Here is a 15,048-nt window from a genome sequence, read left to right as displayed (position 1 = left end):
AATAGGCTAAAAGGTAGAGATAAAACAATGGATGGAAATACATTTAAACATAATGGAAATAGGTGGGAAAAGAAAAATCTATATAAATTATTGGGAAAAAAAAGGGGATCGGAAAGGGGATGGAGGAGAGTGTTCATGATCTAAAATTGTTGAACTCAATATTCAGTGTGGAAGGCTGTAAAGTGCCTAGTCGGAAGATGAGGTGCTGTTCCTCCAGTTTGAGTTGAGCTTCACTGGAACAATGCAGCAGGCCAAGGACAGACATGTGGGCATGAGAGCAGGGTGGAGTGTTGAAATGGCAAGCAACAGGGAGGTCTTTGCGTCAGTCTTCACAGTGGAAGACATGAGTGACATCCCCAAAGTTCAAGAGAGTCGGGGGGCAGAGGTGAGATGGTGGCCATTACCAAGGAGAAGGTGCTAGGAAAACTGAAAGGTCTGAAGGTGGATAAATCACCTGGACCAGATGGATTACACTCCAGAGTTCTGAAGGAGATAGCTGAAGAGATAGTGGAGGCGTTAGTGGCGATCTTTCAGGAATCAATGGAGTCAGGGAGGGTCCCAGAGGACTGGAAAATCGCTAATGTAACCCCGCTGTTTAAGAAGGGAGTGAGGCAAAAGATGGGAAATTACAGGCCGATTAGCCTGACCTCGGTCGTTGGTAAGATTTTAGAGTCCATTATTAAGGATGAGATTTCAGAATACTTGGAAGTGCATGGTTTCATCAAGGGGAGGTCATGCCTGACAAATCTGTTAGAATTCTTTGAGGAGGTAACGAGTAGGTTAGACGAAGGAGAGCCAATGGATGTTATCTACTTGGACTTCCAGAAGGCCTTTGACAAGGTGCCGCACAGGAGGCTGCTCAGTAAGATAAGAGCCCATTGTGTTAGAGGCAAGGTACTAGCATGGATAGAAGATTGGTTGTCTGGCAGGAGGCAGAGAGTGGGGATAAGAAGGTCCTTCTCAGGATGGCGGCCGGTGACTAGTGGAGTTCCGCAGGGGTTAGTGTTGGGACCACAACTTTTCACTTTATACATTAATGATCTAGATGAAGGAACTGAGGGCATCCTGGCTAAGTTTGCTGATGATACAAAGATAGGTGGAGGGACAGGTAGAATTGAGGAGGCGGGGAGGCTGCAGAAGGATTTGGACAGGTTAGGAGAAAGGGCAAAGAAGTGACAGATGGAATACAACGTGGGGAAGTGTGAGGTCATGCACTTTGGTAGGAAGAATAGAGGCATAGACTATTTTCTAAATGGGGAGAGAATTCAGAAGTCTGGAGTGCAAAGGGACTTGGGAGTCCTAGTGCAGCATTCTCTTAAGGTTAACTTGCAGGTTGAGTCGGTAGTTAGGGAGGCAAATGCAATGTTGGCATTTATTTCGAGAGAACTAGAATATAAAAGCAGGGATGTGCTGCTGAGGCTTTATAAGGCTCTGGTCAGACCACATTTAGAATATTGTGAGCAATTTTGGGCCCCGTATCTCAGGAAGGATGTGCTGGCCCTGGAGAGGGTCCAGAGGAGGTTCACGAGAATGATCCCAGGAATGAAAGGCTTAACATATGAGGAACGTTTGAGGACTCTGGGTCTATACTCGATGGAGTTTAGAAGGATGAGGAGGGATCTGATTGAAACTTACAGAATACTGAGAGGCCTGGATAGAGTGGACGTGGAGAAGATGTTTCCATTAGTAGGAGAGACTAGGACCCGAGGGCACAGCCTCAGAGTAAAGGGAAGACCTTTTAGAACAGAGATGAGGAGAAACTTCTTTAGCCAGAGAGTGGTGAATCTATGGAATTCATTGCCACAGAAGGCTGTGGAGCCTAGGTCATTGAGTGTATTTAGGACCGAGATAGATAGGTTCTTGATTGGTAAGGGGATCAAAGGTTACGGGGAGAAGGCGGGAGAATGGGGTTGAGAAACTTATCAGCCATGATTGAATGGCAGAGCAGACTCGATGGGCCGAATGGCCTAATTTCTGCTCCTATGTCTTATGGTCTGGGTCATGCTTGCGGACAGACCGAAGGTGTTCCGCAAAGCGGTCACTCAGTCTGCGTTTGGTCTCTCCAATATAGAGGAAACTGCTTTGGGAGCAACGAATGCAGTAGGCTAAATTGAGGGAAGTGCAAGTGAAATGCTGCTTCACTTGAAAGGAGTGTTTGGGCCCTTGGACGGTGAGAGGGGAAGTAAAAGGGCAGGTGTTGCACCTTCTGTGGTTGCATGGGAAGGTGCTGTGGGAGGGGGTTCAGGTGTAGGGGGTGATGGAGGAGTGGACCAGGGTGTCCCGGAGGGAACGATCCCTGCGGAATGCCGCCGGGGGCGGTGAAGGGAAGATGTGTTTGGTGGTGGCATAATGTTGGAGTTGGCGGAAATGGCGGAGGATGATCCTTTGAATGCGGAGGCTGGTGGGGTGATAAGTGACGACAAGGGGGACCCTATCATGGTTCTGGGAGGGAGAGGAAGGTGTGAGGGCAGATGTGCGGGAGATGGGCCGGACACGGTTGAGGGCCCTGTCAACGACCGTGGGTGGAAAACCTCGGTTAAGGAAGAAGGAAGACATGTCAGAGGACCTGTTTTTGAAAGTGGCATCATCAGAACAGATACGACGGAGGCGAAGGAACTGAGAGAATGGGATGGAGTCCTTACAGGAAGCGGGGTGTGAGGAGCTGTGGTCGAGGTAGCTGTGGGAGTCGGTAGGCTTGTACTGAATATTGGTGGACAGTCCATCACCAGAAATTGAGACAGAGGTCAAGGAAGGGAAGGGAAGTGTCAGAGATGGGCCATGTGAAAATGATGGAGGGGTGGAAATTGGAAGCAAAATTAATAAATTTTTCCAGGTCCAGACGAGAGCATGAAGCAGCACTGAAGCAATCATCAATGTACCGGAGAAAGAGTTGTGGGAGGGGGCCAGAGTAGGACTGGAACAAGGAATGTTCCACATACCCCATAAAGAGACAGGCATAGCTGGGGCCCATGCGGGTACCCATAGCCACACCTTTTATTTGGAGGAAGTGAGAGGAGTTTAAGGAGAAATTGTTCAGTGTGAGAACAAGTTCAGCCAGACAGAGGAGAGTAGTGGTGGATGGGGATTGTTCGGGCCTCTGTTCAAGGAAGAAGCGGAAAGCCATCAGACCATCCCAGTGGGGGATGGAGGTGTAGAAGAGGCGGTTGGGGCCAGGGAACTGGAAATTGTCGATATGATGTAGGGTGTCAGAGGAATCACGGATGTTGGTGGGAAGGGACTGGACAAGGGGGGAGAGAATGGAGTCAAGATAGCAAGAAATGAGTTCTGTGGGGCAGGAACAGGCTGACACGATCGGTCTGCCGGGACAATCCTGTTTGTGGATTTTGGGTAGGAGGTAGAAGCGGGCCGTCCGAGGTTGGGAGACTATCAGGTTGGAAGCTGTGGAAGGAAGATCTCCAGAGGAGATGAGGTCAGTAACAGTCCTGGAAAGAATGGCTTGATGCTCACTGATGGGGTCATGCTCCAGGGGGAGGTAGGAGGAAGTGTCTGCGAGTTGACGCTCAGCCTCTGTGAGGTAGAGGTCAGTGCGCCAGACAACCACAGCACCACCCTTGTCAGCAGGTTTGATGACAATGTCAGGGTTGGACCTGAGAGAACGGAGTGCAGCAAGTTCAGAGAGAGACAGGATAGAGTGGGTGAGAGAAGCAGAGAAATTGAGACAACTAATGTCATGCCGACAGTTCTCAATGAAAAGATCAAGAGAAGGTAAGAATCCAGAGGGAGGGGTCCAGGTGGAGGGAGAATATTGGAGGTGGGTAAAAGGATCCGTTGAATGGGGAGAGGACTCCTGCCCAAAGAAGTGAGCACGGAGACGAAGGCGGCGGAAGAAGAGTTCAGCATCGTGCCGAGCCCAGAATTCACTGAGATGAGGGCGCAAGGGTATGAAACTAAGTCCTTTGCTGAGCACTGAATGTTCAGCATCGGAGAGGGGAAGGTCAGGGGGTATGGTGAATACACGGCCGGGGCTGGGATTGGAAGGCGGGATGGGGACAGAGGGACAGGCAGGGGTGGAGGGTCCTGGATGGGTGTTGGTGTCGATGATTACAAATTTTGAGATGCATGAAGAAAAATAATATGTGGCATTTTAATTTTGCCACTCTTGAAGCTTAAGGGCAGCATATCTGTGGGCATAAAATAACTTGCTAATGAAAGAAAACATTTTGTTCGAAGGTAAATACAGGCCAATTTTATTACCAGAGAGCTGACAGATTATCAGTAGAGAAACAGTGCTTGAGAGGCTATTTAAAGCCTTATGGGAAGGAAGAATTACATCAACAATATTACGGTATCAAAACTATGTTAAAAAGTGTTATTCTATTGATTCTCCTTTTTAGATTCCGGAACTTCATGTTCTTTGTTGTACAGAACTTGTGTATTGCTGAAAAAAGCTTTTTGTCTTGCACTCATCAGGACAGACAAAAGAATACCAAATTTCAAAGGGAACAATAATTTATAATTTGGTTGGCAAGTAGACTCTGACTGGTTGAGACATTGCCATGGGGAAAGCATTAGTGAACAGTTGTCCCCCATGCTTTTGTTTGATTAAGACAGACGCAATGCCTGGACATATTCCTTTTGCCTGCGTGAGAATATATGCAGCTTCTAGCAAGCCTAAGTGAGCCACATTGCGAGCCTGACTGATAATCTTAAATTGAGATTGTGATTGGACAGCACTTACTCAACAATCCCAAGTGTGCTAAGAATTACACAAACCACCAATTTAAGAGCATCAGTTGAGCTTGCAATGTGGCTCACTTATACTTGCTAGAAGCTACATATATTCATGCGCAGGGCCTTGTCCTCTGCAAATAGAAAAAACATGTCCACACATTACTCATTTTTTGATTAAGCAAAAGCATGGAGGACAACTGTTTCCTGGGCATTCTCCATGACACCGCCTCAACCAAGGTTGACTTTCCTTTTTTTTGAATTTTAAAAAAAGCTTGGGGGATAACTGTTCCCTGGAGCATTCTCCATGGCAATGCCAGAGTCTACTTGCCAAGCAATCAGCACAGTTTACACATGCAGTTGTTATTCTCTGAAATTTGGTATTCTTGTGCCTGTCCTGATCAGTGTAAGACAAAAAGCTTCGCCAGCATGTCTCTTTTTTTTCAGCAACCTTCATGTTCTTTTGGGAGAGAAATGAAACACAGGAAAAGGGAAAAAAAAACACCAATGTCCTTCCTTCTATAGGAAAACAGACTCATAGTGCAATCTTGTCGACTACCAATATTTCAGCTGACTCCTAATCACCAACCTCATATTTCTATATCCCACTATATTTAGAAGATGATTTAGCATGTCAAAAAATACCTTTAATTTTAGCTGAATGCCATCATCTGGAAGACGGGTATCCATAAATATTTGCACCTCAGTGAGTTCAGTTAACTTGGTAGACAGGGACAGATCTTCAGCCGGAGCAGACATTAGTGTTTCCAGCTCATGTGCATGAGGATGGGAAATATTGAGAGTTGAAGAAGCTTTCCTTGCCCTGCGGTAGTGAGCATGCTCAGTGGTCAGGTGGGAATCGGGACCCGAGGAACCTTCTCTGTCAATGAAAGGATATGTAACATTAGCCATTTTACTTTTTTACTTCAGCATCAAACAAACACCAAAAAATAACTGCCTGAAGTCTACTTATTAGCCTTTGTGTCTGGAGCTGCCCTTGATTCTCTGATGGGATTTTGATTACAACAAAACAGAACCTATGAAAAGGATGTTTTATTTTTAAATTTTATACATACGAACAGGATAGCACACCATGATCAGGTTCTTGCATGTTGGTTAGGTGAAAAATGCAAAATAAAAGAAAAAAAAGAGTATGGTGGGGGGTAAACTTAAGGGGGCAGAAAATAGAGACTTATACCAGGCAGCTCTTGTAATTTTCTCATGCTTGCTCTTGGACTAGCATAGGAAGAGACTAAAGAACATGCTGTCCACCACACTTCTCAATCATCAACAACACACAAGCTAGGCAAGCCAGAAGGAGGGGCATGGTGGAAAAAAAATCTACATTCAAGATAATTTTTAGGAGTACACTTCAGAGGAAAGGAAATTAAATTCCAATCAATCTTTTAAAAGTTTTGCTCATGGGTTGAGCTGTGCAGTGTGTTATAACAATGGTTTTCACCTCTGGAGCTTGAATTAAATTAATGGATTAAAATTCTCTGACATCTTTTATGTTACCTATTCTTTTATGGGATGTGGAAGTCGCTGGCTAGGCCAGCATTTATCACCCATCCCTAATTGCGCTTGAGATGGTGGTGGTGAGCCACTGCCTTGAACCTCTGCAGTCCACACAGTGCTATTAGGAAGGGAGTTCCAGAATTTTGACCTTGTGACAGTGAAGGAACAGCATTATAGTTCCAAGGCAGGATGGCGTGTGGCTTGGAGGGGAAATTGCAGGTGGTGGCATTGCCATACATCTGCTGCCTTTGTCCTTCTAGGTAGTAGAGGTCACGGGACAATCTCAGCAATCCAAGTTAAATTTGTTTCAAGTGCCAAGTGAGTGTAGCTTCACAGCAAACAACTTATTCACATTTAAATTGGTGCTTTCATTCAGTCCACAAGAATAGATGGGCAATGGACTTGCTACCCCGTGACTGGGCTCAAGCTATAACAGAAAGGGGAAGGGAGTAGGACTATTTCTTTTATCCACTATGTGTAGTAAAATCATAAATGTGCTCTTTATATTTGTGTTCATAATGTGCTATAAAGAGAGAAAAAGAAACCTTTATTATGGAACAGTTTATCAGCTTCATCATACCTGATCTGCATGCTTGATACTGATTTACAAGCAAAATGCAGTCAACTATTCATTTACATCAACCAGCATTGACATTATACATCTTGATGAGCATGTACATTTACTTAAAAATTGGAAAAAATAATTTTACATAATATTTAAGCAAAAACAGTTAATATTTTTCAATACTTAATTGATCTGCAGTATCATAATTGTGGAGGCAGTCAATGCAAAGATTTTCCATCATTAAATGAGGCCCATACGATATTCCAAATTAGTTACTTGATACACACTAGCATGATACAAATCTGTAAGTGGAATTGTTAACACCAAGTTAATTGTGAATAGTCGTTTGCTGTGAAGCTACACTCACTTGGCAATGAGTTAAGACTGTTGAGACAAATTTCATTTGGATTGCTGAGATTGTCCCATAACCTCCACCACCTAGAAAGACAAGGGCAGCAGATGCATGACAACACCACCACCTACAAGTTCCCCTCCAAGTCACACATCATCCTGCTTTGGAACTATTGTCATGAAAATACAATAATTTTTATAATGTTATTGTAATCTATTGTAAAGGTAGGTTAATAGTGGGGTTGGATTACACACCTCTGTGTGTAGGTGTGTGTGTGTGGGTTTTAATTGAATTACAGATGGCTGGTATGGATGCTTGAGAAGGGAATGGGTGCTTCAGATATGGGTGCATCAGAAGGGAAACTAGGTTTGTAATGCTAAATATGTAAACATGGCTGAAGTTTTAGAATGTGAGGTGTGAAGAACATTTGCATTTTGAGATAAACTAGAGTAGTGAATTTCTAGGAGGCTAGGTGTTACACCTAGCCATTAGAGGCTAAGCCAAACAGTGTGTTTACTTTTCCCAAAGATTACCAATAATATGAGTGCTATGAAAGATTTATATTATGGAAAAAGTAAAGTTGCAAAGACATATTGGAACAATGGGGTTTATATTAAAAAGGCAGAAATACGTATAAAGGAGATGAGGTTGTGTGTAAGGAAAGATGGAATTCTAAGATCTAACAAGTGTGAAAATCCTCCAGCCTCTATGTACCAAGCTGCTGTCTCCAGTAACCGAAGCTAAGAGAATTCATTTTAAATATCACTGTCCAGGGTATTGTGTTCTTTGCCCGGGTCTGTTGAAATCTGTGTTGTTTTACTGTTGCCTTCACAGGGGTGTAACTGGGTGCTAGATTATTTAGGAGTTATCATAGTATTAATTTGTAGACCTATGTGCTTAAAATCATTTTTTATTAACAAATGTTTAATTTAGTTTTCTAAAAAACCTCTAAGACTCAGTGAACTTATTACTACTGAATTCAAGGCACGCATCTTGAAATAAAAATACAAATTGCAAAACAGTTATGGCAGCTGTTTGAAGTTTCCCTCTGGGATTTGAGCAGTTCAGCATTTACCATCCCCGTTTACCATATCACTGTTCCTTCGCTGCCGCTGAGTCAAAATCCTAGAACTCCCTTCCTAATAGCACTGTTAACAATTGTCAACACAGCCCGAACAGCTTACTGCAGATTAATTATCCAAAATGAGTAACAAAAATACATTAGGCAGACTTAGCTCTTTACCTCCGTTTGTTGTTGCAGAAACTAGCACAGATACAAAAGAGAATGCAAAGCAGTCCGAGGCAGACACCCACAATGATGCCCGTCACTGAATGTATATCAAGAAGATCATGCAGCCCTGATAGCAAAAGAAAATAGTCAGTAGCCTATCACTTTTGCAATGTGCATCCGTGATTATAAAATTGAAGGTGCATGTCACCATCCCAGCAACATAATTAGCACAAACCTGACTCAAGTACTCACCAGAATTTCAAAGCACATATATTTCCATTTAATTCCATGAAAGGGGCTTTGTTAGGTTTAATATTCTCACATATTTTATTGCAGTTTAACGTTTTGTGGAAACACAAACACTTCACCACTTTAGGTAGCAGATTAATGACCTCCAGTTTCAATTTGCTGAATGTTACATCATTCGTTCTGCATCATCGGGGCAGGTCAGCTTAACACATAAATAGTGAAATGAGCCCTGAGCAGTCATTCTACAATGTTTCAGCAGCCAAAGGGCAGTGTGAGCATTAGTAATATTCATCAGCATAGTTCTCATACCACTACAATACAGACTGACATTTCTTATCAGGGCATTTCACTTATAACATTTGTTAAAAGAATATAATGGTTTGGGATTTCCTCTTCCTGCCCGTTGAGCGTTGGGGCCAGACTTCTGCCCAATGCCCTGACCCCATCTTAAACTGACATTTCCCTGGATCAGAGGACATTATGTATGTGGGGCAACTCCTGGTGGCATCCATGCCAGTCTACCACTGCAAGCACATAACAGGTTGCTGGTCCAGCACTAATTGAGCCAAAGGCCCATTTAAAAAGGGCAGAAGAACAGTGAAGACTAGATCAAGCTGTTTTTCAACTGAAGGCCTAAGCTGAGGCTAAAGCCATCAAGAGTTGAGAGACTGGGGTGAAACAAATTTCAGGACCTCCCTACTGCTATCCCAAGGAATAATAGCAGTCTTATCCTGGGAGCGATGATCAAGAGGGGCGGATAAGACCGACCACTTGGTTAACATACTGGAAGGTGACAGATGCCTATGTAACGTGCCCCAGCAAGGAGTCAACACTTTTGGGAAAACAGGAGGGAGAACTTTGGTAAGAAAAAAAAAAGCACTGAAAAGATTTTTTTAAGCTTGGGGATTGATCATAGTGAATCACTGAGCATTCTGTTTGACGTATTAAAGAATAATTTATGAGTTGTGCTTTATCATTTGTAGCCATGCAAGTTGAACAGTCTAAAGAATCAAATTACTGCACGCTATGGTGCCTCACATAGAAATTGCACTGCATCTCAAACGGGCTGGCCAGATTGACTTTGTTCTTGATTCATAAGCAGAGCACACTTGATACTGCATAAAATTTAATATTCTACACTTGTGATTTGAGTGTATTTAAATTTGATTTTTTGACTTAAGGTTAATTAATATTGCAAATATACATTAACAATTTATTTACTATTCCGTTATGTGTTTTGTAATACATATCCAAATTATACAATATCAAAGAAGCATATAAACTGTCAAAGTTTACCTAATATTTGTTTAGACAGGGTTTGCACATCTTTTGTTGTGGAGTATGGTCCTGTTCCTACAACTGTCTTTGCACCCATCTTGAAGAAGTAGCGAGTATCACTCTCTAGCCCCTGCACATCAGTGCTGAAAATGTGCCCTAAACATAAAAATGACTACTGAAGATACTTGCAACACAAACTGCTATCAACAATGTAATTTCAATCGATATCTAGTGACATTTCTGAGTTTATAGGTAGAAATTGAGGGAACACTTGCTTCAGACACAGGCATATATAAAGTTGATCATTCTTCAGCATGTGGTCTTACCTTGAACCTGAATGAACATTCTCCCAACCATCGATGCTAGCTCCCATTTTTTACTCTTTTAGCCAGTATGCTCCAGAGTCTTGGGCTGCAATTACACCATAACTGCAGGACTGGTGCAAAGCAGCTTTACTCTGCAATGCTACAGTTATAGTGAAATGCAGAACCCAACCTGACACCAGGATGATGCAGAATAGGCGCTGAAAGGGGAGCCTTGCTGCAGTTCAGAGTCAGTTTGGGTTTTTATATCCAATCTATATTCAAGTTTAGCATTAAAGAGTCATAGGTTTAGCTTTGCACCATCACTAACTTTGTGAATGCATCATAATATGGGCAAAAACAGGGCTATGGTCTACATTCAGTGAACTACACCAAATCTTTAAGAGCTCACTTGAGAATACAAGATTTTATTTTGTTTTTGAGTTATCACAGAAACAAGAAGTTTCATTTAATAACAGACTATGAATCAAGATCTTATACCGTGAATTTGTGATTAAGAAGGAAGTGTAAATTATCCATGGCTTCAAGGTCAAGGTAAACACAGTCACGATTTTTTTTTAAACTACTCTTCATAAACTCATTGCTAGGCACCTGCATCTTTATTTCCCTTATGCATTTTGCTCTATGCTGCAGACTAAAAGCCATTCTGGCTTGGATAGCAAAATTAATTCTATTCTCCACCTCTGAAGAGAAGTAACATGCAAGGACACAATAATTCTCAAATCACAAGATAGCTGAAAAAATTGGAATAGGGAAGTTTCATCTGAAATCTTTTGCGGGGCAGCATTTGACTGAGTGTGGCATCAAGGAGACCTAGCAAAACTGGAGTTAATGGGAATCAGGGTGAAAAATCTCTGCTGTTTGGAGCCATACCTAGCACATAGGAAGATGGTTGGAGGTCAACCATCTCAGTTCCAGGATAACACTGCAGGAGTTTCTCAGGCCCAACCACCTTCAACTGCTTCATCAATGACTTTCCTTCCACCATGAGGTCAGAAGTGAGGATGTTCAGTGATGATAGCACAGTGATCAGCATCATTAGTGACTCCTCAGATACTGAGGCAGTCCATGTCCAAATGCGGCAAGACCTGGGCAATGTCCAACTTGGGCTGACAAGTGGCAAGTAACATTTGTGCCACACAAGTGCCAGGCCATGACCATCTCCAACAAGAGATCTAATCTAGCCCCATGACATTTAATGGCATTACCATCGCTGAACCACCGCCCCCCCCAAAATTATCAATGTCCTCGGGGTGGTGGTGGTGGGGGGGTGGGGGGGGGGGGAAGAGTTACCATTGACCAGAAACTGAACTGGATGAGCATATAAATACTGCGGCTACAAGAGCAAGTCAGAGGCTAGGAATCCTGCAGCGAGTAACTCACCTCCTGACTCCCCACAGCCTGTCCACCATCTACAAGGCACAAGTCAGGAGTGCGATGGAATACTCTCCACTTGCCTGGATGAGTACAGCTCCAACACTCAAGCAGCTTGATTGGCACCCCTTCCACAAACATTCACTCCCTCCACCACTGACGCACAGAGGCAGCAGTGTGTATCATCTACGAGATGCATTGCAGGAACTCATCAAGGCTCCTTAGACAGCACCTTCCAAACCCATGACCACTACCATCTAGGAGGACAAGGGCAGCAGATACATGGGAACACCACCACCTGGAAGATCCCCTCCAAGTCACTCACCATCCTGACTTGGAAATATATCACCGTTCCTTCACTGTCGCTGGATCAACATCCTGGAACTCCCTTCCTAACAGCACTGTGGGTGCACCTACACTAAATGGACTGCAGCAGTTCCAAGTGGTAGCTCACCCACCACCTTCACAAGGGCAATTTGGGATGGACAATAAATGCTGGCCTAGCCAGCGACACCCACATCCCATGAACGAATAAAAAAAAAGGGAATTTGATAAGGTTGGTTCTATCTATGGAGATACTGTTAGCTCACAGAAAATGTTCTACAGGAAAATGTTTACTGAACAAATAAGTACATTCTGGATGCAGAACATAGTTTTGCAAAAACTCTGTAGGTAAGCAGTCTTTTCTCCAACAGGAATGGAGTTGCAGATGACTCTAGGATTTCAGCTTGGCTCACTCTCACCTCTGAGAGGGAAGACTTAAAACACATAATCCAGATCGACACTTCGATGCAGTACAGAGCAAATTTTTTTTTTGATGAGATATTAAATCAAGTTGTCTTTTTAGGATCCCAAAACACCATTCAAAGGAGAATGTGGGGTTCTACCACTGCCCTGGTCAACATTCATCCCTCGGCTAACATCAAGAAAACAGATTATCTGAAAGAAAAACAGAAAATGCTGGAAAAACTCAGCAGGTCTGACAGCATCTGTGGAGAGAGAAACAGAGTTAACGTTTCGGGCCCGTATGACTCTTCTTCAGAGCTAAAGAGAAGTAGAAATGAGATGAAATTTATACAGTTTTGGGAGGGTGGGGGGTGTTGGGAGCAGTTGAATCTGGGTAGAAGTTCAGTGATAGTGGGGGTGGGGAGGGGCTAAAGGAGAGGTTGACAAAGATGTCATGGACACAAGCAGCTTATCTTATTTATCTTATCTGCTATCTCCAATTTGGCAGACACGTTTGGCTATACTTCAAAAGTAATTTATTTGTTCAGAATGTTTTTCGGATATCTGAAACATAGAAACTTGGAGCAGGAGTAGGCCATTCGGCCCTTCAAGCCTGCTCTGCCATTCAATATGATCATGGCTGATCCTCTATCTCAATGCCATATTCTCACTTTCTCACCATACCCCTTGATGCCCCTCATGTCCAAAAAGTTACCAATTTCTTTCTTGAATATCCTCAGCGACCCAGCCTCCACAGCCTTCTGTGGTAGAGAATTCCACAGGTTGACCACCCTCTGAGTGAAGAAATTTTTCCTCATCTCAGTCCTAAATGGCCCATTTCCTGAGGCTGTGGCCCCTGGTTCTAGACTCCCCAGCCAGGGGAAACATCCTCCCTGCATCAAGTCTGTCTAGCCCTGTTAGAATTTTATACATTTCAATCAGATCCCCTCTCATTCTTCTAAACTCTAGTGAATACAGGCCTAGTCGAACCAATCTCTCCTCATATGACAGTCCTGCCATTGCCGGTAACAGCCTAGTGAGCCTTTGTTGCAATCCCTCTATGGCAAGTATATCCTTTCTTAGGTAGGGAGACCAAAACTGCATGCAATACTCCAGGTGTGGTCTCACCAAGGCTCTGTATAACTGCAGTAAGACATCCCCTACTTCTGAACTCAAATTCTCTTGCAATGAAGGCCAACAATACCATTTGCCTTCCTAATTGCTTGCTGCACCTGCCTATTTACTTTCATTGACTGGTGTACAAGGACACCCAGATCCCTTTGTACATCCACATTTCCCAATATATCACCATTTAAATAACACTCTGTCTTTGTTTTTCACACCGAAGCATATAACTTCACATTTATCCACACTATATTGCATCTGCCATGTGTTTGCACAAACACACAACTTGTCTAAATCGCCTGGAAGCCTCCTCGCATCCTCCTCACAACCCCGCCCAGTTTTGTGTCGTCAACAAACTTGGAAACATTGCATTTGGTTTCCTCATCCAAGTCACTTATATATATCTTGAAAAGCTGGGGCCCAAGCACTGAGCCCTGCGGTACACCACTAGTCACCGCCTGCCATCCGGAAAAAGACCCACTCTGTTTCCCGTCTGTCAACCAATTCTCAATCCAAGCTAGTATATTACCCCAAATTCCATGTGCTTTAATTTTGCCCACTAGCCTCTCACGTGAGACCTTATCAAAAGCCTTCTTGAAATCCAAATACACCACATCCACTGGTTCTCCCTTATCTATTCTACTAGTTACATCCTCAAAAAATTCCAGCAGATTAGTTAAGCATGACTTCCCTTTCATAAACCCATGCTGTCTTTGTCTAATGCTTTCCAAGTGCTCTGCTACCACGTCTTTTATAATAGACTCTAGCATTTTCCCCACTACTGATGTTAGGCTAATTGGTCTGCAATTCTCTGTTTTTTCTCTCCCTCCTTTTTTAAATAGTGGGGTTACATCTGCCACCCTCCAATCTGTAGGAACTGTTCCAGAGTCTATAGAATTTTGGAAGGTGACCACCAATGCATTTAATAGTTCCAGGGCCAACTCCTTCAGTACTCTGGGATGTAGATTATCAGGCTCCGCGGATTTTTCAGCCTTTAACCCCATTAATTTCTCTAGCACCATTGTTTTTTTTTACTAATATTGATTTTCTTCAATTCCTCCCTCTCACTAGACCCCTTAGACCTAACATTTCTAGGAAATTATTTGCATCCTCTTTTGTGAAGAGAACACCAAAATATGTGCTCAATTCTTCTGCCATTTTATGTTCCCTATTATCATTTTCCCCGTTTCTTACTGTAAGGGACCTACGTTTGTCTTCACTAACCTTCTTCTCTTCACATATTTATAGAAGCTTTTAGAGTCAGTTCTTATGTTCCTGGCAAGTTTACTCTCATACTCCATTTTCCCCTTCTTGATCAATCTTTTTGTCCACTTTTGTTGAATTCCAAACTGCTCCCAATCCTCAGGCTCACTGCTTTTTCTGGCAATTTTATATGCCTCCTCTTTCAATCTAACACAATCCCTAATTTCTTTTATAATCCATGGTTGAGCCACCTTTCCTGTTTTATTTTTACAGGAATGAATAATTGTTGTAATTCATGCATATGTTCCTTAAATATTGGACACTGCCTATCCACTGTCAACCCTTTAAGTAAGGTTCCCCAATCCATCAATGCCAACTTGCGTCTCATACCCTCGTAGTTCTCTTTATTTAGATT

At 43.1% G+C, this 15,048-nt stretch overlaps 1 protein-coding gene across 1 annotated transcript in view; it reads right to left on the bottom strand.

Moving 5' to 3' along the window:
- igdcc4 (immunoglobulin superfamily, DCC subclass, member 4) overlaps window positions 1-15,048 on the bottom strand; it is a 140,827-nt gene that overhangs the window by 13,669 nt on the left and 112,110 nt on the right. The window contains exons 16-18 of the mRNA XM_078529957.1: window positions 9,901-10,038; window positions 8,368-8,482; window positions 5,335-5,569 (exon numbers count right to left, since the gene is read on the bottom strand). Of these exons, the coding sequence (XP_078386083.1) occupies window positions 5,335-5,569; window positions 8,368-8,482; window positions 9,901-10,038 (488 nt within the window). The remainder of the gene's footprint in view (window positions 1-5,334; window positions 5,570-8,367; window positions 8,483-9,900; window positions 10,039-15,048) is intronic.

Source organism: Cetorhinus maximus, chromosome 26 (genome assembly GCF_964194155.1).
Source record: "Cetorhinus maximus chromosome 26, sCetMax3.hap1.1, whole genome shotgun sequence".
Lineage (NCBI taxonomy): Eukaryota > Metazoa > Chordata > Chondrichthyes > Lamniformes > Cetorhinidae > Cetorhinus > Cetorhinus maximus.
This window is presented reverse-complemented; position numbering and strand designations above follow the sequence as displayed.